The sequence below is a fragment of the Rhinatrema bivittatum genome, chromosome 4 (assembly GCF_901001135.1).
Source record: "Rhinatrema bivittatum chromosome 4, aRhiBiv1.1, whole genome shotgun sequence".
NCBI lineage: Eukaryota > Metazoa > Chordata > Amphibia > Gymnophiona > Rhinatrematidae > Rhinatrema > Rhinatrema bivittatum.
Window position 1 is genome coordinate 27,684,123 of NC_042618.1, and position 23,566 is coordinate 27,707,688.

Here is a 23,566-nt window from a genome sequence, read left to right on the forward strand (position 1 = left end):
GGCATCAGAAATATCTTTGCTTTGCAATAGTGAAGGGAAGGGGGACAACTTCAATGTCAGGCTCTCCCTTTTGGGTTGGCCTCAGCTCCAAGCGAAAGTATTTTGCATTGGCCTCAGCTCACAGAGCAAGTATTCTGGTGAATCTGACTGAAACTGGCCCAAGAAACAAATCAGTGACAGCCAAAGTGATGCAGTTACTGCAGGATCTAGGCTTGGTTTCCAATTTCGACAAGAGCATCTTGTTTCCCTTTTGAACCCTGGAGTTACTGGGGATTCAGTTCGACACTAGGGAAGGTCGTGTCCAGTTGATAGACATAAAGATCTGGAAGCTGCAGAACCAAGTTCATGGTTTATTAAATATTCAGAGATCCATGGTATGAATTTATCTTCAGGTATTGGGTTCCTTGGCAGCTACCTTTGGAGTTAGTGCCTTGGGCAAGGATGCATATGAAACCCTTGCAAGAAGGACTTGCTCTCAAAATGTTCTCCTCAGTCCCAGGAGTATTTCATACAGCTCCATCTGATGATGCAAGCCAGAGAGAGTTTTGCTTTGGTAGCTAGTCTGTAAGGACCTGATAGTGGATCTTGAATCTATTGTTTGGATTATGATGACCTCTAATGCCAGTCTCTGGGGCTGGGGTACTCACTGTATAGTGGTTAAAGAAACTTAGAATCCAGAAGAAACAAAGTATTCCATCAATCGGTTGGAAACCAGAGTGATAGGGAAGGCACTCCTTTTTAGTTTGCATCCATTCTTCAGGTTCAGGTGGTCAGGATCTCATCAGCCAATGCTATGGCAGTGGTAGATGTGATTCCCAGAGGTGGGATCAGATGTCGACATGTTGAGGAAGAGGTAGGTCTGCGGTTAGCATTGGTGGAGAAGAATGTAAAAAGGCTCTCCGCCACTCTAATAGTGAGAATAAAGAATGTCCAAGTAGACTTTCTCAGCTGCAACAGGCTGGACTTTGGAGGATAGAGTCTGTTCTATGAGGCATTCTCCCAGATTGTGTCCAAATGGGGAGAACCACTGATGACCTATTGGTGGTCATCTGAAATACATAGGTGTGTAGATTTTTGAGCTGAAGGAGGATAAGAGCTTGTTCGGATGCCCTGACTGAAGACTGGTCAGTTCAGGATTTCCTCTGTAGTCTCTGGTGGGCAGAGTCTTGCAGAAGATTTCTGAGCACTAAGGGCTAGTGATAGTGATAACTCCCAATTGCCCAAAGCATCCTTAATGTGCAGATCTAGTGAGGATGTTGGAGGAGATTTGCTATTGTTGCCTCAGAGCAGGGGCTTACTATTCTGGACCCAGTGGTTCATGAAGGTCTGTCTCGGTTTTGTCTTTTATCTTGACTCTTAAGAGGGCTTATTTGTCAGAGAAGGGATATTCCTAGGTTGTAAATATCCTTTTGTGGGCCAAGAAAGATTTCGCATACTTGGCATATGTGTGAGAGCCTGGAAGTTGTTTGAGGATTGGTGATCGATTAGGAAGCTCTCAACTAGAGGAGCTTCAGTGCCGGTAATCTTAGAATTCCTGCAGGAGGGATTGGATAAGTGTTGGCCCTTAACTCCCAAAGGTGCAGGAAGCAGCTATTGCCTGTTATAGAGTCTAATTGATGGGCAGACTTTTATCCGAATGTTCCTTGTTTTCTTCAGGAAGTGAAGCATATTTGACCTTCAATAAGAGACTTAATACTTCCCCAGAATTGGAATTTGATGTTGTCATGCCTGCTTGGCGATCCATTTGAGTCTTTAAGAGAGGCATTGCTTAAGATGCTTACTCATAAGATGATGTTTTCTGGTAGCAATCTGTTCCACCAGATGAATTTCGGAACTGCAGGCTCTATTGTGAAGAGATCCCTTGTTGGGTATCTCAGATGAGTATGTTAAAATTATTTTAGGCTAGTAGCTAGATTCTCGGAAGATTATTGTGATGTGACTATGGGTTAGCTATGAATCAAAACAGGCCCCCAATAATTGATAAATGTGGATCTATCTATCTATATATATATATGGCACATTTCAGCATATGGAAATGCTTAGCATAGTTTAAGAAGCATTAAGACATGATACATAGCCAGCACAATGCATATTGTTTTTTGCTTTCTTTCTCCCTTAGAATGCCTGATACTAGTGAATTGAAATAGGGCTGGAGACAGCTGGTTATTGTTTCTCTAACAAGTATTTTCTTATAAGATAACACGGGTGAAAGAGTCTGATACAGGATATTCCTTAATAGCCAAAGTTGTGCCATAAAATTCATTGAAAAACTGTGAATCTTAATTGGTCATAGTTTAACAAGCTGTAAATGTCAGAACTATGGGTGCAAATTGAAACATCTAACTTGCAGACATTAGATTGAAGCCAGAGAGAATGAGATATAAGAAGCTGCAAGTGACAACATTCTCTAGATGAGCCACGACATGAGCAGATAGCTTGTGCATGGAATCTCTGAGCTTGCAGTTTTCCGTTTCACAGAATGCATTGACACATAGACAGGAAAACGTATGAGGGAAGTATTCTTTGTAAAAAAAATATTTTTCTTAGTTCTATCTTTCATTACTGCGATAACTAATTGTCTTGATTAATCTATGTAATGCTTACTAATGCTGTCTGCTTATTGCTGATATTTGCTTTTTTATATTATCTTTGCTGTTTATACAGTTTTCCACCAATTATTCATTATATTTAGTAAACTAAGTTTGCTTTACCAGACTGTGTGTAGCGTGTTCTATGACATAATATACCTCTGTTCCTGGCCACCTTATCCAACGAGATGGCGTAGATTCTCATGGTTCCTTCATTCCTTCCGAAGATAATTTCACATTTTTTCATCTTAGCCAGATGGTATGTCTCCTTTCAAAAAGACATGAGTGGAAAAGAGTATGCTCAGTTTCATCATTTAGATGTTAGGAGAGTTCTGCTGTAAACATCACTAATAGTTTCATAACCTTTGGAGTATCATTTATTTGGTTTGCTGGTTCCTGAAGATTCCAACCAGCTTCGAAGGTGTCAATAGCTCATTGGAGCAAGGAAGTAATAGGGAAGGCTTACATATCCAAGGGACTGCCGCTTCCCAGGAAATTGAGGGGGTACTATACCAGGGCACAGGTGGCTTCATGGGCAGAACTTTGCCATTGGAGATTTGCAGAGTGGCAATCTTGTCTTCCTTGCATACGTATTCAAAACACTATCATCTCAACCTTCAAGCCAGGGAATAGGTTCCCTTTGGTTTGGAAGTCTTGAGAGTAGACTTGGCAGTGTTCCACCCTGTAGAGGGATAGCTTGGATATATCCCATTCATCTGGTCTGGTCTGGCTGGTTGAAGAAGAAAGGGAAATTAGTTCTTACCTGATAATTACCTTTCTTTTAGTCCAGGCAGACCAGGTCAGGATTCTCCCTGTCCTGCCAAATGTAGTTTTCTCCTGATTAATTTTCAGAATTACTGCTTGTGTGTACTAGTCGACATGCTGAATGTTAAGGTAATAAGTAAGTAGAGAAGTCACCCATAAAACTACCGCTAGTACACATAGGAAACTAGACTTGATTTTTTAAAGAAAAATACATAAGGACCATCATCATACTAAGCATTCCTGGTCCAAAACCCTTCATTGCTTTTTATATAATCATCGGTTCAAATATATTTTTTGGATTTTTTTTTTTTTTGCAAATAAAATAGAGAAGAACAAGCACTTATCTTGGTCCTTTTTTATCTTGATATGAAAATCCCAGCAGTCCCGACATGTGCCGTGTTTCGAGGGAAAATCTCTGCCTCAGGGGATTATCTTAAGTCACACCAATTCTGAAATAAAAAAAAGAGCATTAGAACCGAATGCTAGCCCATAGCACAACAAGTAGAGTAGCAAACACACCATTCATATAACACTCTAACCTTATCAAGGAATGCATGTTATGTCTATTCCGTTTCTTGATTCTGTTGTTTATTTCTACCTTGTAATCTATCTGAGTTTTGCTTGGGGGTGAGAGAAAGTTTAGTGTATTAAAAATTATTATCTTAGCTTGTTGCATAGAATACTGGCAGGCCGAGGTCAGCACGAGAGTCTGTAAGGTGATGTCAGCAAACCTGTTAGTCTCTGTCTCTATCTGCTGGTTAGGAGGCATAACCCATGCATCTGGACTGGTCTGACTGGACTCAAGGAAAGGAAATTATCAGGTAAGAACTAATTTCTCTTTTGTATAACATTTATGGAATTTTCAAATTGAGACTAATGGAGAGCATTTCTATGTACTGATGAAATGCTGTGAAACTGCAAAGAATACAGAGAACATTGTGAAATTTAGGCTTATACAATGGGACTAAATGAATTTTGTGGCATTTCAATGAAAATGCATTAGACATAGTAAGGTCCATATTTAGACATAGTCCAGATAACAAAGTTAGCTGGATAAACATTTCCAACTAACTTTAGAGACATTTAATAGTGTGGCCGCACTATAAAATATAGCCAGCTGTCTTAAAGTTAATTGGCTAATTTTATGCAGTTAACTTTAGGACAGTTGTACTGCATGATCAGACCTAGCTGACTAAGTTATCCAGCGAACTCTGAATAGTGGAGTTAGCCAGCTGGCTAACTTAACTCCTGCCAGTTATGCCCCCAGAATGCTTCTAATTTATCCAGCCAAAGTTTAGCCGACTATGAAGTTATCCAGCTAGAATTTGGCCGGATAAGTGCCCAAATATTAATTTAGCCAGCTAACTTCTGAATTAGCAGGCTAAATGCTTCTGAATATGGATTTCAGTATTTGTTACATGTTCTGTTCTTTAGCCAATGAATTGGGGAAAACTGTGATAAATCCTTATAGGTGAAACCAGCAAAATTCTTTCACTGGAATAATTTGCATATCCTAGGTTATAATGCTGTCACAGTTTTGCATGCTGTGCAGTCTTTCCATGCCAAGGTTCTGCCTGCAATGCAACCTTCCTTCCTCCCTTCAGGGGTCCTCAGCGAGCCTCACTCCTCACTCTGCCAGTTAGCTCCTCAGTGGTCACACCATGGCTCAGCCTCAGCTCTTCTTAACCCGGCCTTCTGAATGCCTCAGTGCCCTCTGTATTGAGTCACCTCGGATCTCTGACCTGGTCACACTTTCCTGGTTATCCTGTCTTGCCTTGCGGCCAACCTAGGCCTTCTGCATTGTCTTGTGGCCCGTCCAGGCCTTCTGCCTTGCCTTGCAGCCCATCTGGGCTTCCTGCCTTGCTGTGCAGCCTCTCTTGGCCTGTCATCTTGCTCTATGGCCTCTCTTGGCCTCTTGCCTTGCTCTGGGCCCTTCCAGGCTTTCTGGCCTTGCTCTGTGGCCTCTCAGGCCTCCCAGCTATGCTATATGCCCATCTGGGCTTTTCTGCCTTACCTTAGGTCTCTGGGCTTACTAGGATTACCTTGCCCAGTCGTGTGCCCTGTTGGGCTTTCTTGTTTCCTATAACCTGTCTATTCGTCCTGTCCTTGTTCAGTGTGGTTCAACCCTTGTCTGTTTCCCAGTCCTTGTCCTTGTCCCTAGTTCAGCCCTTGCCTGCCCTCAGTACCTAGTTCCAACTTTCAACCAGTCTCTGGCTCCAGTTCCCAGCCTGTGCTTTGTGTCCAGCCCTCAGCTAGTACCTGTATCCAGTCCTCGGCCAATACCTGTATCCAGCTCTCAGCCTGTGCCTGCCCTCAGCTCCCAGCCTGCCTTGCCTTGTCCAGCCTACGCCTGACCTCAGTTCCCAGCCTGTATTCAGCTCCCAGTCCGTACCCTGATGTTCCATAGAAGACCTGATCTACCGGCCCCCAGAACCCAATTGCTCAACCTGTGGGGAGGGGGTTTGTTAGACAGAAGTCTAGATCTAGTACTGTCCTGTAGCCCTGACTCCAGCCTGCCAGTCCGTGACACATGCATACTAAGGTGTTTTTATGCCTACGAAGTAGTAGCATTGTTCTGTGACAAAAGCAGGCTGCATATTCTTTTATGGCATAACTACTTAATACAATTTTTAATTGCTACTAGCCATTTTGTCTCACAGTTATTTGGAAAAAAACACTTGCTCTAATTGATTTCCATTTTGGAGAAAAATTACACTTATTTTGTTTTCAAGAAGACACAATTAGAAATCATTCACTGATCAGGATATTAGATGTTTCTTTCCCATGAACTGAGAAATATGAATTTTAATAGAACTAAAAGTGAATACTTTTTGATGGCAGTTAGAAAACCTGCTCTAGAGAACTATTAACAACACTAGGTTAGGAGGACAAGACTATAGGACATTCTGATGATTATAGGAAGCTGCTGTTTCTCTTTAGTGTTGACTCATTTTTTTCCACAGATTTTCTCCCACTTTTGCTTGTTATAATAAAGATTGATAAATTCCTGGGAAAAATAAAATAAAAACTTAAAATAAAGGTCTCTACTTATGGCCAATGTTCCTCCCTATTGCCTGTCTTCTGACAGCTACTATGCTTTATTTTCCACAGATTTTCTCCCACTTTTGCTTGTTATAATAAAGATTGATAAATTCCTGGGAAAAATAAAATAAAAACTTAAAATAAAGGTCTCTACTTATGGCCAATGTTCCTCCCTATTGCCTGTCTTCTGACAGCTACTATGCTTTATTGTAGAGTGATACAAAACATAATAGACCATAAGCCAAGAACGCACTATCTAATTGGAGTGGATGAAGCAGCACATTCACTATACGAAATCATCAAGGTAAACTAAAACAGAGTTTATATAGCATTTACGTTTTTTTCCTCACTGAAGTAACACAATTATTAATGAACACTGACATACATCTTCAGAATGAATAGCTAAAATAAAAAAGAGCTACAACAATATGAGTGGTACCTATTGTGACTATAGTTTGTAATCTTGATTATATAAATAATAGTCTATTTAGTACAGTTCGATTTTCGCCAGATCTGTCATGGATGAGAGATTTTAAAAGTGCACTAATTTAACTTAGGGCTAGATTCATCAAAGTATCACGTGCAATAGGAAGAGTGTGTTTTGTGGTAATAGCCTATTTATCACAACATGCACGATACATAGGTATTACTGCAAAGTGTGTTAACTTTTTCGCACTAATACCACAATGAGAGAGAGAGAGAGAGAGTGATTATTTGTATTTTTATTTATTTTAAAAACTTTTATATACCGACGTTCATAGGCATATCACATCAGTTTACAGATAACAGGGGATAAAAATATATCACAACAGAGAGGGAAATATAAAGTTACATGTAACAGGGTCTGGAAAAAACTTGGAGGGGGTTGTAGGAAAAGGTCAGGTGACCTAGGCAAGAATCTTAAGAGAAGGAAATATAGGTATAACACTATGTACATAATATACCTGAGTTAAATTAGCAGTGAGGATACGGAAAATAGCTGAGGGTGGGGTCTCTAACTAATATAATAGTCTATTTAGTAGAGGAGGAATAGCCTAGTGGTTAGAGCAGTGGACTATGAACCAGGAGACCAGGGTTCAAGTCCTGCTGTCGCTCCTTGTGACCTTGGGCAAGTCACTTTACCCTCCATTGCCTCAGGTACAAAACTTAGACTGTAAGCCCTCTGGGGATAGGGAAATACCTACAGTACCTGAATGTGAACCGGTGTGATATCTCAATTGAGATCAAATGTCAGTATATAAAAAATAATATATCTGAAGTGATTAAGCAGATAAAAGGATAATATGACAATCTCGTACCCATGTAAGGATGCATGGGTACGAGTTACAAGGTGGTTAAACATGGAGATACAATTATGGATCAATCAGTTTCGGCGGGATAGAGGGGTGTGGGGAGCCAGGTGGAAAAGGGATGTACATAATGGTGTCTAGGTTTGATTAGCATCTGGGTACGCCTGCTTGAATAGCCATGTCTTGAGTCCTTTTTTAAACTTGTATGAGGATGGCTCTAGGCGGAAATATGCGGGGAGAGAGTTCCATAGGGAGGTACTGGCTATCGAGAAGGCTCTTTCTCTGGTGAGGGCCAGGTGAGCAGTTTTGAGGGATGGGGTGTGTAAGATTCCAGCAAGGGTAGTTCTAGTGGGGCGCTCAGATGAAACGTGGCATTTCCTCTAGCCAGGGGAAATTATGTTTGTATAATGAACTGTGTAGGATGGGAGAGAGTTTTGTATTGTATACGGAAGTTGATGGGCAGCCAGTGCAGATCCTTTAAGATGGGGGTTATGTGGTCCCTCCTGTGGGTATTGTTTATGACCCTATCTAGTAGTTAGCTATTTATATCTCTATAGGAGGCCCACCTAGTAACTCGAGGTGAGGCTTATGTAGTAGTGTAGGAGGTAGGGGCCACTTTGACATGCAAAGTGTGAAGATTTGATGTCCTTCGGAGTGAGGAAGCTCACACAAAGATGAGATTTGTACAATGTTCTCTCAAAATAACTCCCTCTTAGAGCTTGATGAGCTGCCTTCTACAGCTGCACAGAGGTTTTCCCTCATTGTTATGTCCTCTCAGTTCAGTCCTCTGACTGAGAGGCACAGACTCTGGGTTTCCTCTGGAATTTGGAAGATGTCTGCTCTTGAGCCAGCCAGAAGGTGTTGCTTTTGTGTGATGACTCATCCCCTACTCCAGTTAGCTCAAAGAGCAGGACTGAAGACCAGGAACCTTAACCAGGACTACAGATCACAGACATAACAACTGTAAAAAATACAAATACAATCATGCCGCTGAATATACCTGGCTATCTTAAAGTTAGCTGGATAAGTTTAACTAGCTAACTGTAGGCAACTCTTCTGGCTGTTCAAAGTTAGCTGGATAAGTCATCTGGCTAACTCTGAATATCTTATCCAGTTAACTCAATTCCTCCCAGTTACACCCTAGGAATGCCCCTAATTTATCTTTCTAAATTCTAGCAGGATAACTTATTATCCGGCTAGAATTTAATTAAATAAGTGACTAAATTTAAGAGCCGGAAGAATACAATACAATATCTGTATAGACTTTGACCCACCACCACCTCCTGTACATAGGTTTCTGATTAGTTCGTTATCGCAATTTAACTAGACATGTTTATTCTCTGTAACCTCCTCTAAGTTCCTTTATGCCCCTTTATGTTATATTTTATTTATTTTTATTTAGCATTTTTCTATACCGACATTACAGACTTCTGTTCTTCCTTAGCTATAGGGCTTTTTATAATCCATGTAGTCACTCCAGGGTAGGTGCAGTCTGATTTAGATATGATGAGCCCAATATTCAGCACTGGCTGGGTAAGTAACTTAGCCAGATACGACTTATCTGGCTAAGTTACAAGAGATATTTAGCAGCATGGCTATGCTGCTGAATATCCGCGGTCAAGGCAATACTTAGCCAGATAAGTTAAATCCGGCTAAGTTAGATCAGCTCTATGGCTGATCTAACTTATCTGATTAACTTAACTGGATAAGAATGAATATCGCTACGTATCCGGTTACGTTAACCAAATAAGTAGTGCCACACAGATCCGCTCACTGCCCACCTACAAATTGACCGGCTAAAAGATAGCCAGATAAGTCCTACTTAACCAGCTATCTAGTGCTAAACATGCTTTCAATATCAAGCCCGATGAATTTGAGAAATTAATCCTGTGGGTTTTATCCAATAAGGACTTTTCCTTATAGTGCACCTATGAAAAAATCTTGCTTTGATAGGGCCCCCTTTGTCTTTGTGATAGAATATTTCTTGGCTGAAGTACTTGTGTGCTTCAAAAAAGCTGTACATACTGTGGATATGTTGCTTTCTATATATACAATATATAGCTAGCTCATATCCTTACCAACTAGTCACAACTTTATTTATTTAAAAATTTATACCCACTTGATCTGCAGTACTCAGTGGTTTACAAATTATATTCATAAAATCACTGTACATAAAAACAAAGACATATTCATGATATGGTTTCACCTGCTCCATTGTCCCTCAGCATCAACTATAAGGTTAGGATTAGAATTAAATCCTGCAAGCAGCCATAGCTTTATCAGATAAAAAGAATAAGGTGAGCGTGGATCCTTAGGGCGAGGCAGGGTTGACGCATCCTGCAGGAAGGAGCTTCACTTTACCAGCCCTTGTTCCCTTTGGGTTGAGCCTTCGGGTGCTGGAGCTGGCAGGTCTTACAAGGGGGCTTCTGCATATGGTGTTAAGTGGAGTGCCACAGGGATCGGTGTTGGGACCAGTTCTGTTCAACATCTTCAGAGCGACATTACGGAAGGATTAGAAGGTAAAGTTTGTATATTTGCAGATGATACTAAGATCTACAACAGAGTGGACACGCCGGAAGGAGTACAGAGAATGAGATGGAATTTAAGGAAATCGAACATATGGCAGCTGGGATTCAATGCCAAGAAATGAAGAGTCATGCATCTTGGGCATGGTAATCCAAAAGAACTATATGCGTTGGGGGGGGTGAAGGGCTGATGTGCACAGAGCAGGAGAGAGACCTTGGGGTGATAGTGTCTAACGACCTGAAGTCGACGAAGCAGTGTGACACCACTATAGCTAAAGCCAGAAAAATGCTGGGCTGCACAGAGAGAGAGGAATATCTAGTAAGAAAAGGGAAGCGATAATCCCCTTGTACAGGTCCTCGGTGAGGCCTCACCTGGAGTACTGTGTTCAGTTCTGGAGACCGTATCTCAAAGGAGACAGAGACAGGATGGAGGCGGTTCAGAGAAGGGTGACTAAAATGGTGGGTGGTCTCCATTGAATGACTTATGAAGAGAGGCTGAAGAACCTGAATATGTATACCCTGGAGGAGAGGAGGAGCAGGGGAGATATGATACAGACCTTCAGATACTTGAAAGGTTTTAATGATCCATGGTCGTCAACAAACCTTTTCCATTGGAAACAATTTAGTAGAACTAGGGGTCACGATTTGAAACTCCAGGGAGGAAGACTTAGAACCAATGACAGGAAATATTTCTTCACACTGAGGGTGGTGGATGCCTGGAATGCCCTTCCAGAGAAAGTGTTGAAGACTAAAATTGTGAAGGTTTTCAAAGGGGCATGGGATAAACACTGTGGATCCCTAAAAGGCTAGAGGATGGAAATAAATAAAAAAGCTAAATCTAAGAGAAACATGGGGGTAACCTGCATGGAGCGGCAGTTACTACCCTTAAGAGAAACATGGGGGTAACCTGCATGGAGCGGCAGTTACCACCTTGGGAAGCTTGCTGGGCAGACTAGATGGACCATTTTGGTCTTTTTCTGCCGTCATTACTATGTTACTGTGTTACTAAATACTGCCGAGAGGCATGCACATGTGCTACTAAGGCATGAAGGTGTGCAAGAGCGGTGGCGTCTTGCCATGTAGCAGAGCCACCGCTCAACCAGAATCACTGGTGCTGGGACTAGACTTGGAGGTAGGAGCGGTAGGATCCCTACGGGTTTTTTGGCTCAGGATTGGTTTTCTCCCATAGTTCATGCAATTCCTGGGACTGAAGCTGAGCAGCAGACAAAAGGATGGTCTCTCTTGGGCTGCTGTGGCAGAGGACAGGCCCCACTTACAGGGGTGGGGATAACTACCCTCTTTTCAGAGTTCGGACTGGTAGGACTAGACGAAGTTATAGGGTTCCTTTCCTTCTGCTGAAGTCGGGTATGCAGGATTCATATCTCTTCAATTTTTCTGATGATTAGAATCTCAAGCCTTTTTGTGGCACAGTTATATTCCTTTTCTAGACTTTCACTTTTGGATCTGTCTTGTCCCAACTGTTCTTGTATGTAGACTATTTTAAGGATATTTTCCAGGAGATGCTTCAGAGAGTTTTGAGTTACTCTGGACTCCCTGCAGGGAATTGGAAGTGTTGAAAGGGTGGAGGCCACGATTACTGTGTGAGACAAGCCTTTGGAGGACATATATGAGTCAATGCATCCAGGTCCCAATGAATGAGTTCTGATGTGGACCAATCAAACTGTGGCTAATGTCTCCGCTACCATGGCAGACCTAAGATAACCAAATTCGTGGCTCTGGTTAGGATGTGGAAACTGATGAGTTTTGTGTGCAAGGGCCCAATATGTAGCATGAGGGGCATGGTGGACTGGGACACCTGTCCTGAAAGGGGATTTCCAAAGATGGAGGAGAGTACCAGAGTTGGACTCATGGACACATTAGGTATTTGGAATTGCTCGACAAGTTCTTGCTGTATAAAGCTCCCCCCTGAGCCGGAGTCCACCAAAGCCCGAGTAGAAAAACATATGGGAGACTGTTCCAAGATGACTGGCAGGATGAACTGGTATCTGTGCTGTAAGCCCTAGGATCAATTGTCCAACTGATTCAAGGTGGTGTACACTCCTCATTCTCTCAGGGCATTGAACTAAGACATAACCTCGGACCACGCAATTTAGCAGAGGCTTAGTTGTCTGCGTCAGTTCTTTTCTTCCGGAGCCAGGCAACATGGGCCCAATTACATGGGCTCTTCTGGTGGAAGATTTACTGACATAATGGTATCTGGCGCCGGCGGAGGTTGGAAGGGTGGTGCCCATGGGGTATTTTTATTTATTTATTTATTTTATTTATTTATAGATTTTATATACCGATGTTCATCAGAAATATCACCTCGGTTTACAGTATAACAGAGAACATACGCTTGGAGGCATTTTACACAGAACAAGAATTAGTAACTTAATAATAAATATGCATGGGGGAAAAGTAATAAGAAATGAAGGGCAGATATTAACAAAATAACAGTAATATGATAATAACAGAAATGATCAATTATATACATTATAGTAAAAAGTGCAGTATAACATTAAGAACCATTGAAATGGCATAGAATTTTATGAGATTTCCTGTGGGGAAGACTGAGGAGGTATAGAGAGAGGGCGAAATGTGCTGAGAGGTCCTAGGGGTATGCTTTAGTAAAGAGCCAAGTCTTGAGATTTTGTTTAAAAGTTTTAAGGCAGTCTTCCTGGCGTAACTCCACAGGCATTGAATTCCAGAGAGCAGGCCCAGCTACTGAGAGTGCACGGGCACTAGTGCACACTCAGATCAGAGTGATCCAAGAGTGATCCAAGTGAGACAAGCCTATAGAAACAACCTTCATATCCCACAGATGAAGTCAGCTTTAAGTAAAAGAGCTTTCTCCACAGCTGGTCCCAAACTCTGGAACACTCTCCCGCCAGAACTCAGATCAGTGCAATGCTCCACTACATTTAAAAAAAGACTCAAGACTTGGTTATTTAACCAAGCTTTCCCATAACATCAACTGCGGATTATCCCTGCCAATGATCCCTTCGGTGGTAACACGCTAGAGATCTTTTTAGATCATCTCTAGAACTCACTTGAACTTTGGCAGTCTAATATCAAAACCCAGTATCATAACTATTAACTGTTTATTTAGCCTACATTAGGCACCGTATCTTTTACTTATGTTACTAACCCCATATATACTAATCCAAGTTATATCGACCTGTTCATTGTAAGACATTTACCTGTCAATGTTATTGTTTAGAATGTAAACCGAATTGATCAGTAATTCTGTTATTGGAAAGTCGGTATATAAAAATGCTAAATAAATAAATAAAGATATCGAATGCAGCAGAAATGTCCAAGAAAACTGCAAAGTATTTAATGCCTGAGTTAAACCGCTTCAGAATGATTTTGAAAGAGGCCAGAAGGAGAGTTTCAGTATTGTGATATAATAGAACCCAAATTGGAAGTCATATAAAAGATTATACTTCTTAATGTATTCTTGCAACTGATTTAGGACTCTTTTTTCCATTATTTTGACTAGAAGTGGCAGTGTCGAGATCAAACTATAATTAGCTACTTCGATAGGGTTCGAATTCACATTTTTTAATATGGGTTCACTGTGACAGACTTCAGAGTAGGGGGAACATATCACTCATTAAAAGAGGCATTGACTAGTCTAGCGATGAAAGCACTCACACTGGAGCACAAAACTTTAATCCATGCTGTGGAACATGAATCGAACACTCAGTAAGTGTCCTTCATTGTGTTTGAAATGGAGGATATTTCTATCGATGACGTAGGGGAGAAAGTTCTCCACGACCGAATGGCTAAAACCAAGTCATCAGAGTGAGTTATAAATGGTTTAGCCATGATGGAGGGCATAGAGACAGCTAACATGGAAATCTTCCTTAAAAAAGACAATGCAACCTCTTCACAGGACTCATGGGTAGCTGCTAGTTGGGTTGGAACAAAATTCTTACTAAAGGAGTAAACAATTCCAAAAAGTTTGCGTTGTCATGAGGCAGCACCCTCAATCCTGGTGGAACACCTCTTACACTTGGCATTATCAATTGCTTCTCTATAAGCAGTGAGTTTATCGTGATAGTCTGAGAAGGCAGCATCATTTTTCTTCTTCCACCAAAGACATTCAGCCTTCCAAACTGCTCTTTTTTTGGCACATAGCTCAACAGAATACCAGGGAGCCTGATATGCATGTTTCAGGTAAACTATGGAATCAGGAGCCTGAGCATCTAATGCATTATGCAGTGATAATTGACATCTATTTACAATGCTAGTAACATCAGAGTCATAGGACTGGATGAGATTCGGAACCTATTGATCTCAAAATTGGTCAGAATTAATTGGAGGCCACCTCAATACTTTAATGGATTCAAGTGTCTTATGGAAGATCAGGCCAGGTTGTTTTATCAAACAACTCACAAAGGCCTGAATTCACTATTCTCGCAGAGAATAGTGAATCGCGCGGTACTGGGGGGGCGGGCCTGCGAAAGCCGGCAGCCATCACACCATTGTGAAACTGGCGGCAATAAGGGTCCTTTCGCCGCAAGCGATGTCTCCGCAGCATCGCCCCTGGTGCCGCCCCGACTCCTCCTCTTCCGGGGCCGACTCCGCCCCGATCACCCTATCGCATGCAAAAAGGGACATTTCACGTGCAAAAGCTATTGAAAATGACCCCCATAGTAATGGTCTGACCATGCAGTGCAGTCACAGTCGAATGGTTTCCTGGAATGCCAACTAGTTCTTAAACAAATTAATTCCAAAATGTGTCCTCCCTGGTATGTTGGCTTATCAACAAGCTGTGACCTTGCATCAACATGCATATTAAAGCCGTTGAATATTAAACAGTTCTTGCATTCAGTTTTGGAGTCTTACCATTGTTGTATAAAGAGGGAGTGTGTCAATAGGGTCTGGACTTGGCAATCAAGACCACCCTGGAGGGAAGGTGCATACCTGAGAGGCAAGGTGGAGGTCAGGAGTTGGAGAAGAGCCAGGAGAGACACATGGAAAAGGAACAATGGAACTATACACATTCAGGAAGGTTTATATGCAGGATGTTGTGCTCAGCATTTTGTGGGCTATTTCCGCAGACTGCCACTCTCACCGCCAGGCCAGCCAGTGCGGATGCACCAGGTCCAGGCACGGGGGACAGCTCCCTGCATTCCGTGCTACTGCCCGCGATGGAGGTGGAGCCAACTCCAGGCTCAACGCAATGATTCCCGATGTCGAGGGAGGCCCCCGCTTCAGAACACTCCAGTCCACCGGGTACTGCCATCTTCGTGGCTGTCCCTTCTGACGCCAACAGCCCCAGAGGATTCAGGTAGTGGGTCTCTCATGCAGCCTTCCTCCAGCGCTGCTCTCTGGGCCTCCCATAGGCATGTGCATGCCTGACTGAGCTCCCTTAAAGGGCCCACACCAGGAAAAGCCCGAGGGAACCTGTAGTCTAGAAAGGGACTACTTAAGGCTTCCCATGGCAATGCCTCCTTGCCTCGGCAATAAGTTGTCTCTTTTGAGAAGTGCATTGTCTCAGCATTCCTGATTCCTGTCTTCTGATCCTGGTTCCTGATTCCTTCTGTATTCCTGAGTTTTTGTATTCCTCTGTCTTGTTCCCTGTTCGTTTGGCAGTCTGGTTCGTTTTGAGTTTGTCTTCCTGGTCAGTCTTCCTTGTCTGTCTTCAGCATCCTTTCCTGCTCCTGTGGTCTCTTGTCCTCTTCTTCGTTCCTTGTCTATTTGGATTGGATTTCTGGCTTTGACCTCTTATTGGACCCTAACAATGCTTGACTTCTGCCTGCCACTGACCATTGCCTGTTTACTGTTTCTGATCGAACTCCGCTTGGCCCGACCTCTACCTGAACCTCGATGCTGAGAGAACTCTGCCCACCTTGACCACAGCCTGAACCTGACTCTGATTACCTGCCACCTGCCCTGACCTCTGCTTGACCTGACTCCACTTTCCCTACTGTGCTGGCCTGCAATTCCTTCCACAGAGGCCCATGCCTAAGTCTAGCCGGCTCCGGCATCCAACTGCTCAACCTAAGGGGAACGAGGACTGGTATTGATGAAGCTCCAGTTGGGCCTCTGCTTCAGCCAGCTCCGCCTGCCGACAGTGGGGACCTGCAGGGCTCCTCCCTGCAGGCTGTGCTAACTCCCCCTCAGCTCAAGAATCCATAACACAGGAATATTAGAACACAGATACAATTGCAGGAATCATGGAACAGGATTCTTATACTAGAACAAGGCTTGGAAAATCTGGAAACAAACGGATAGTGCTTCAGCGGGGTTAACACCAAGAGGGCTGTTGGACCAACACTGTGTGCCTTCTGAGCATGCCTTATCTACTGCTGGGAATATGAGCACACCCGGTGCTGGTCCTATTGGGAGACTGCAGGGGCATGTCTGATTTTCCCAGGAAACAGGAAAAATCTACTAAGACTACTGGGAAAGGGAGCAGCCTTCTCAGCCTTGCGGCAGGTTCATGGCCTAGAAATCCCAGGGTTGACCCTGACAGAGTGATAGGTAGTTAAATAGCCAGGTGGACTATAGACTAAGAAGAAACTCGAACCCAAGGGAGAAACCACCATCAATGTTTCAATATGGGAATGTCATAATGATTCTTTAGCAATAATTGATAGGCCACCATCATATTTACCTATCCGAAAATATCTCATAATTAGCCATTTATAGCTGCTTAAGCAATAGTGTGTCAGATCTAAGAAGCCAGGTTTGGTCATACAAGAGAGGTCAGGACAATAATCTTGAATTAATTCACATAATATTAGTATCTTTTGCCTAATGGCTTGGCCATTGACTAAACAAGCAGACAAAATTAAAAAGGAAGACATACACTTCTTATCTCCTATTGGTAAAGACACTAAGACTGAGTGCGGTCTAACCACTGTCGGTGAAAAACATCTAGAGAAATCACTGTACCTATCATGACTCAATACAACTAGGATTGCCTCACTCTGCACAAGATGGCAAGGTACAGCCAAATTATCAGCCATTAACATTTCTTAAGGAGAATTAAACAGCAGATCAGTTCAGGCTGTACCACTCAGTCACACACAATCGCTCATGAAGGAACACATAAGAGATTTTCTGACCTGATTTGGCTAGTGTGGTTTGTTTATTCAGAAGTGCCTCACTAGAGGGATGGACACAAGACTCACAAAATAAAGCTGAGATGCTGTGGCCCTATGGCAATAATAAAAGCATGTCCCTTTCAGACACCCTACAGCAGCTCTATTAATGGGTTATTCATCAGTGATCCAAAACATCCTCTCTCTTGCCCACCATTCAAACAATACATGGAAGTAGTTTATTGAGAGTGAGCACAAGCAGGAAATCCCCTATAGAATGCCCAGGAATACAACACTCCTAGCAGACTGCCTAAAGAAAAGTGTACTCAACATTTAAGATTTTTAAAGTGAAGTGAAACACATTCTGGGTCAATTAAAAACATTGCTTTCTCAAGGTTATTATTGAAATTCTTGCTTTGGGATGAGAAAGGAAAATGTCCTGAAGAATACTTTGAAAGCTCCTGCCTAGATTTTTAAAGCTCCCTACAGCTCCTAGTAGCTATTTTATGTACAACTCCACTAGAAATATGATGCAAGGAGTGAAATGTGCCTTGGTGCATTACAGGGGGATTTCCTAATCGTTTCAGAGTTCCACCAGGGAAGGATCCTACTGTTCTTTCCACACGCTGAATTCCAACATTATGGCAAAAAACATTCATCTCTGAAGCTTGTCAAGGACCATTTGAGTGGCACTGTTGCCATCTCTTGTACACCTGTTTGCTATAAAATGTTGATTATATTAACGTAAACGTTTTCTATAATTGTTGAGCCAGCAGCCATAAATGAACGTTACTATTCTCCTTTGCAGTGCATCAGTAAGAATCTTGGGACAGGCAAAGTCGAGAGGGTTCCAAAAGAGAATGCTTTCCTCTCCAAAATGTTAACGGTGAGTTAAACAACAGTATTGCTATTTCCGTGTTTCTCTCCTAGAGAAAGGCTTTAAGGAAGTCACATCTTGTATGGCACAGAGTTTTAGGCCATGATTTTCAAAGGGATTTCCACAGGTAAATGGGTGTTTACCTGCAGAAACCCCCCTTCTGAAAATTGCTCCTGGGCTTCTGCAGGAAAGAGGGGTGGCACTGTGGGCAGGGTTACAATTGACTGCTGGAAGTGCACACCCAGATTTCATTTTGAAATTCCCACACATTCTTTTCCCCCACATACTTTGCACCTGATTTTATATAATGTTCTTTAATCATTATCTTTTTTAAGATACTGTGATAATTATTTATGTATGCATGACAGATGCTGTAAACCGCTTTGAACACGAGTGTAGTAAGATTGCAGTATAAAAAATCCTGCAAATAAATACATAAATAAACATAAAGAACTGCTGCAACACCAGCTGCCCACTGAATAAGGAGTTTCCTTCAAATCCAAATGCAGGCCTTCGGATATCAAGTACCCAGGAGCCTACAGGTTCTGCAGCAAGGCTGAAAAGTGGCCTCCCATGAGTATCTAGGGTCATCAGTATCATTTTATGTGCCCATTACCTTTATCAAAATATCTGGTCTTGCTTCTGTTTTCAGTATACAATGGAATTATTGTATTAGTCCAGTAAAATGTATCTGATCTTATACAGGAGCTTTCAAAATCTTCTTTGGATGTACAGCATCATCTTTGCATAATTATTTTCTTTAAATTTTTCTTTATGCATTTACAATATAAACAAGACAAATCTTGACAGAAAAAATGATATTGATATATAGAACAAAGGAATTTAAATCACCATCATTCATAGGACAACTCAGTTATATTCAATACCCTTCCAAGTCCTCAAATGGAAGAGAGATTCAAGGTCACATCTTAAAGAAATACATTATTAAGTAAAAGGAAAAGGCAATGATCCATTAGTAAACAACAGCCATACTACTATGTTGGGAACAGATTACGAGTTATAACGGCTGGGAGTTATCAGGAGGGTTAACAGATGTTCCCTGTACGTACCTGGATCAGTTCAGACAGTGCGTTGAACCTCCTTTTCAGCAGATGGAGACAGAGAAAAATTCGAAGGGTATCCTGTATCAGGTTAGTGCTTCCCCTGCGTCCCTTCAATATTTCTCTGTCTCCAGCAGTTGAAGGTGGCAGATCCTGCGGTTCCCACTTTTCTTAACTAATTGCATTCTTTGAGGACGTTTTTTCCTTTTCTTTTCCTAAATTTCTCAGGATCAAGCAAGTATTGCTCTAAAAGTTGTTAAACTTTGGGGGGGGGGAGTTGGTTTTCTCAGAAGATACAGTTTTTCTTTCTCCTTGCTCTTATATGGGTCCTAGGATATTTTTGTTCCCCCTTGATCCTTCAGCCTAGGACCCTTCCCGGTGACCTACTGCCTGGCCTGGGGTGATACTGGTAGTCCAGTCCCTCTCCTATTGGGACCCCTGAGATGTTTAATGTCTTGGGTCCTCTATTAACAGAGAAGACAGCATTCCTCTGTTCCCTTTAAAAAAAAAAACAAAAAACAAAAACAACTACAGGGTAAACCTACCTAAGCGTCTCTTTATTGCTTTAACGATAGTAGTCTTGGGGGAAGGAGCGGAGCGCAAGGCTGATTTCTCCTGCTCCTGCTCAAAGCTGGGCACAGCTGATTCTTGCCGTTTTCAGCGGCAGTTTTCTCTTTTTTTCCCCCACTTCTTGGTATGCCTCGATCTCAGTTCTGTATCGCATGCGGGGAGCCTGCCTCGCGGCTCTCCCGCGACGGGGTTTGTTCAGTCTGTTTACCCGGCGGGGAGGGCCCTTCCTCTGCAGCGGCAAAGTCAGCGAACTGTGGTCAGGCCGTCAAATGCGCGCTCAGACCTGCCGCTTCCCTGCAAACCGTGGGAACAGTGGACATTTTGCCTGCAGATCTTGCTGCTGATTCGGGGCCTGAGGTGGGAAGGGACTCTCATTTTCATATGTCTCCTCTGGATTCAAGCCCCGTGGACTCTCCGGATATGGTGCCTGCCCCTCCCCACGATGTCCCACAACACCTGGGAAATCCCCTCACCATTTTTCTACAGATTTTGTTCTGTTATTACATAAGGCCTATATTGCGAGCTTGCAGCTACCGGATGACCCCTCTCCGGACCCCCCACCCGCGAAAATTCCTCGGGTGTCTACAGAACAGGGACCCAAACTCCCTGATTCTCAGGGGACAAAACTCCCTGATTCTCAGGGGGCTGTCCGAGTCAGGACCATACCGGGGGTCCCTGATCCTCCAGATCCTGCCAACACGCCACCTCAACTCCCAGACCCCGACCCAGATGTGGATATTTTAGGTCAAAATCCTCCAGTCGAGGGAGACGACCCGCGGGTGTTGCATCTGTTCCAACGGGAGGAGCTGGAGCCGCTCATTCCTTTTGTCCTATCTGAACTGGGGTAGATGTTCCGCCAGACGAATCTGCGAATATCCCGACTTCCAGTAACGTGGATCCGGTGCTGGCTGGGCTGAAAGCTCCCCCATGTACATTTCCCTTCCACCCTATGCTAATGCAGCTACTTCTCTGGGAATGGGAATCTCCAGAATCTGGTCTTCGGGTAGGCAGAGCAATGGACAAAGTCTATCCCCTTCCAAATCAGTGCCTAGAGATGCTAAAGGTACCTAAAGTGGACGCTTCGGTTTCCGCGGTCACCAAACGAACTACCATTCCAGTGGTGGGAGCAACAGCTTTAAAGGATCTTCAAGATCGCAAGTTGGAAATGCATCTCAAACATATTTTTGAAGTTGTGGCGTTAGGAGTTTGGGCGACAGTCTATAGCAGTCTCATGCAGTGGGCAAGCCTTAGGTGGGTTCAAAAACTACTCAGCACCCAGGACCTCCCGACTGCAGAGGCGGAACAGGCGGAGGCCGTGGAGGTGTATGGTGCTGATGCCCTCTATGATCTCCTCAGAGTCCTGGCCAGATCCATGGTATTAGCGGTTTCAGCCAGGTGCCTCCTCTGGCTGCGAAATTGGGTGGCGGACTTGTCTTCTAAAGCACAGTTGGGCCCTCTCCCTTTCAAGGGTAAGTTGCTATTCAGGGACGACCTTGAACAGTTTGATCAAATCCTTAGGCGACGACAAGATTCATAAGCTGCCTGAGGATCGCCCTAAAACGTCCAAGTCCTTTTTTTCCTTCGGGCTCTCGCTTCAGGGGGCAGCGCAGGTATAACAGACCGCGGGTGGGGGTGGGGGGGGGGGTCTGCAGTGAAACCTCTCCACAAGGTCTCAATCGTGGTCTCATTCCTTTCGTGGACGATGGCCATTCCGGGACGGTAACTCCCAAGGTCCCGCCATCTCTCTTTTTTATGAGGAATGGGTCAAAATTACTTCAGATTGATGGGTCCTCGAAGTAATCGAACGAGGCTATGCTTTAGAATTTGCTCGATCTCTCCCAGACCGCTACCTAGTTGTTGTGTCCGTCGGTGCCTGACGCCCTCTCTCTGCCCTCCTTACCTCTTTGGAGCCTCCCTCTTCGTCCGCGGGAAGATTGGCTGCTGCGGTGTCCTTCTGCCGAGGCCCTCCGGCGTCCCCAGACCGGCTAGATGCTGCAACCCGCCATGTTTCCTAGAGGCCTAGGGGCGCGCGGGCGGCGCAACCCCGACTGAACTACTGGTGATGGTGCGAACCTTGGGGGTGTCCCCCGAAGATGACGGCACCCGCGATGGATATATAAGGTCTTAGAATTTGCTAACACATCGAGTTAGCAAGGTAATGACTACGGGCTCGTTTCGACTTTCCAAGCTACTCTGCCTCCTCGGATTTACCAAAGGGTTCGGTTACTCTACCTAAGCTACTCTGCCTCCTCGGACTTACTAGGGTTACCTGCTCCTCGGGGGCCTTGCTCTCTCCTTTGTTTTTCAGGTGACAGTCTGGAACCGGTACTCGCTTCTTGAGGGCCCTCATTCCCAGACTTACTTGGTACTCTCTTCTGCCTGGAAGTCATCACTGCCAACTACATCAGTGAGTTACCATCGCTCTCTGAGCTTTCCCTGGAACCTGGTACTCGGTCCTCGAGGGCCTATACATTCCAGCTCCTAGGCTTCTGTGAGACATTGTGTGAGTGTTACCATCTGGTTCAGTACATGAACTTCGCATACTCTGCCTACTCCCTATATTTCAGTTTCTCTACAGCTCAGCCTCCAGGGATCGCTGTTCCAGTATCTGAGGGACTACAGCCCAGCCGGGCATTCCAGCTCACTACTACCACCTATGGTGATTCAGTGTACTGTCTAATAAAAGAACTAGCGTGTTTCTGTCTCCATACTCTGAGCCTGACCGGTGGTCCTTCTCGGGATCTTCCCCCGGGGGCGTGGTCATCTGCCACCGGTCCAAGGATCCACCCACAACTCTCCTAAATAAGAACAGATTGCTAATCCCAAGCAGACTGTTAACTCCTCACTGAACACTGGTATCTCCTTGCAGACCCTCTTGGAAACAGCTGATGGTACGCCAAACTCTCGACAGACTCCAACAGCTCGTAGCCAGAGTCCCTGTACCCCCCGGGGAGCAGCGGTTAGGCTAGTATTCCATCTACTTCGTGGTTCCAAAAAAGGACAATTCCTTCCGACCAATCTTGGACCTCAAGAGAGTCAACAAGGCGCTCAAGGTCCCTCATTTTCGGATGGAAATCCTGAGGGTGGTCATAGCTGCAGTTCGCACCGGCGAATTTCTAGCTTCTCTGGATTTGATGGAGGCATATCTTCATATCCCGATCTGCCTGGAACATCAAAAGTATCTACGCTTCAACATCCTAGGGCATCATTACCAGTTTCGAGCACTCCCGTTTGGCCTCGCCACCGTCCCCCGTACCTTTAGCAAGGTAATGGTGGTAGTGGCGGCCTTCCTTCGTCGGGAGGGAATACTGGTTCATCCTTATCTGGACGACTGGCTCATTCAGGCGAAATCAGAGAGTCTCTGCTTACTGGCGGTCAACAAAGTCTTGTCACTTTTCCATTCCCTCAGGTGGATAGTCAATTTCCCTAAAAGCAGCCTCAAGCCTTCTCAGGTACTGGAGTTCTTATGGGCCCGCTTTGACATGCGCATGGGCAAAGTTTTTCTGACAGAGGGCTGGGCGATCAAGCTCATGGATCAAGTTCGACATCTGTTATCTCTCCCCGTACATACAGCTTGGAACTATCTCCAGGTCCTGGGCTCCATGGCTTCAACTATAGGTTTGGTTCCCTGGGCCTTCGCTCATATGCGTCCATTACAGAAAGCATTGCTGTCCCGCTGGAAGCCGGTTTCAGAGAAGTTTCGGACACCTTTATCACTCTCGGACTTTATCATCTCCAGCATACAGTGGTGGCTGTCGCTCGACCACTTGCTGAAGGGGATGCATCTGGAA

At 44.0% G+C, this 23,566-nt stretch overlaps 1 protein-coding gene across 2 annotated transcripts in view; it reads left to right on the forward strand.

Annotated features, from left to right (window-relative positions):
• The window catches only part of AK7 (adenylate kinase 7), a 180,332-nt gene that overhangs the window by 55,053 nt on the left and 101,713 nt on the right, over window positions 1-23,566 (forward strand). For both annotated transcript variants that reach the window (XM_029597899.1, XM_029597898.1), the window contains exons 8-9: window positions 6,609-6,699; window positions 18,076-18,153. In XM_029597899.1, the coding sequence (XP_029453759.1) occupies window positions 6,609-6,699; window positions 18,076-18,153 (169 nt within the window). The remainder of the gene's footprint in view (window positions 1-6,608; window positions 6,700-18,075; window positions 18,154-23,566) is intronic.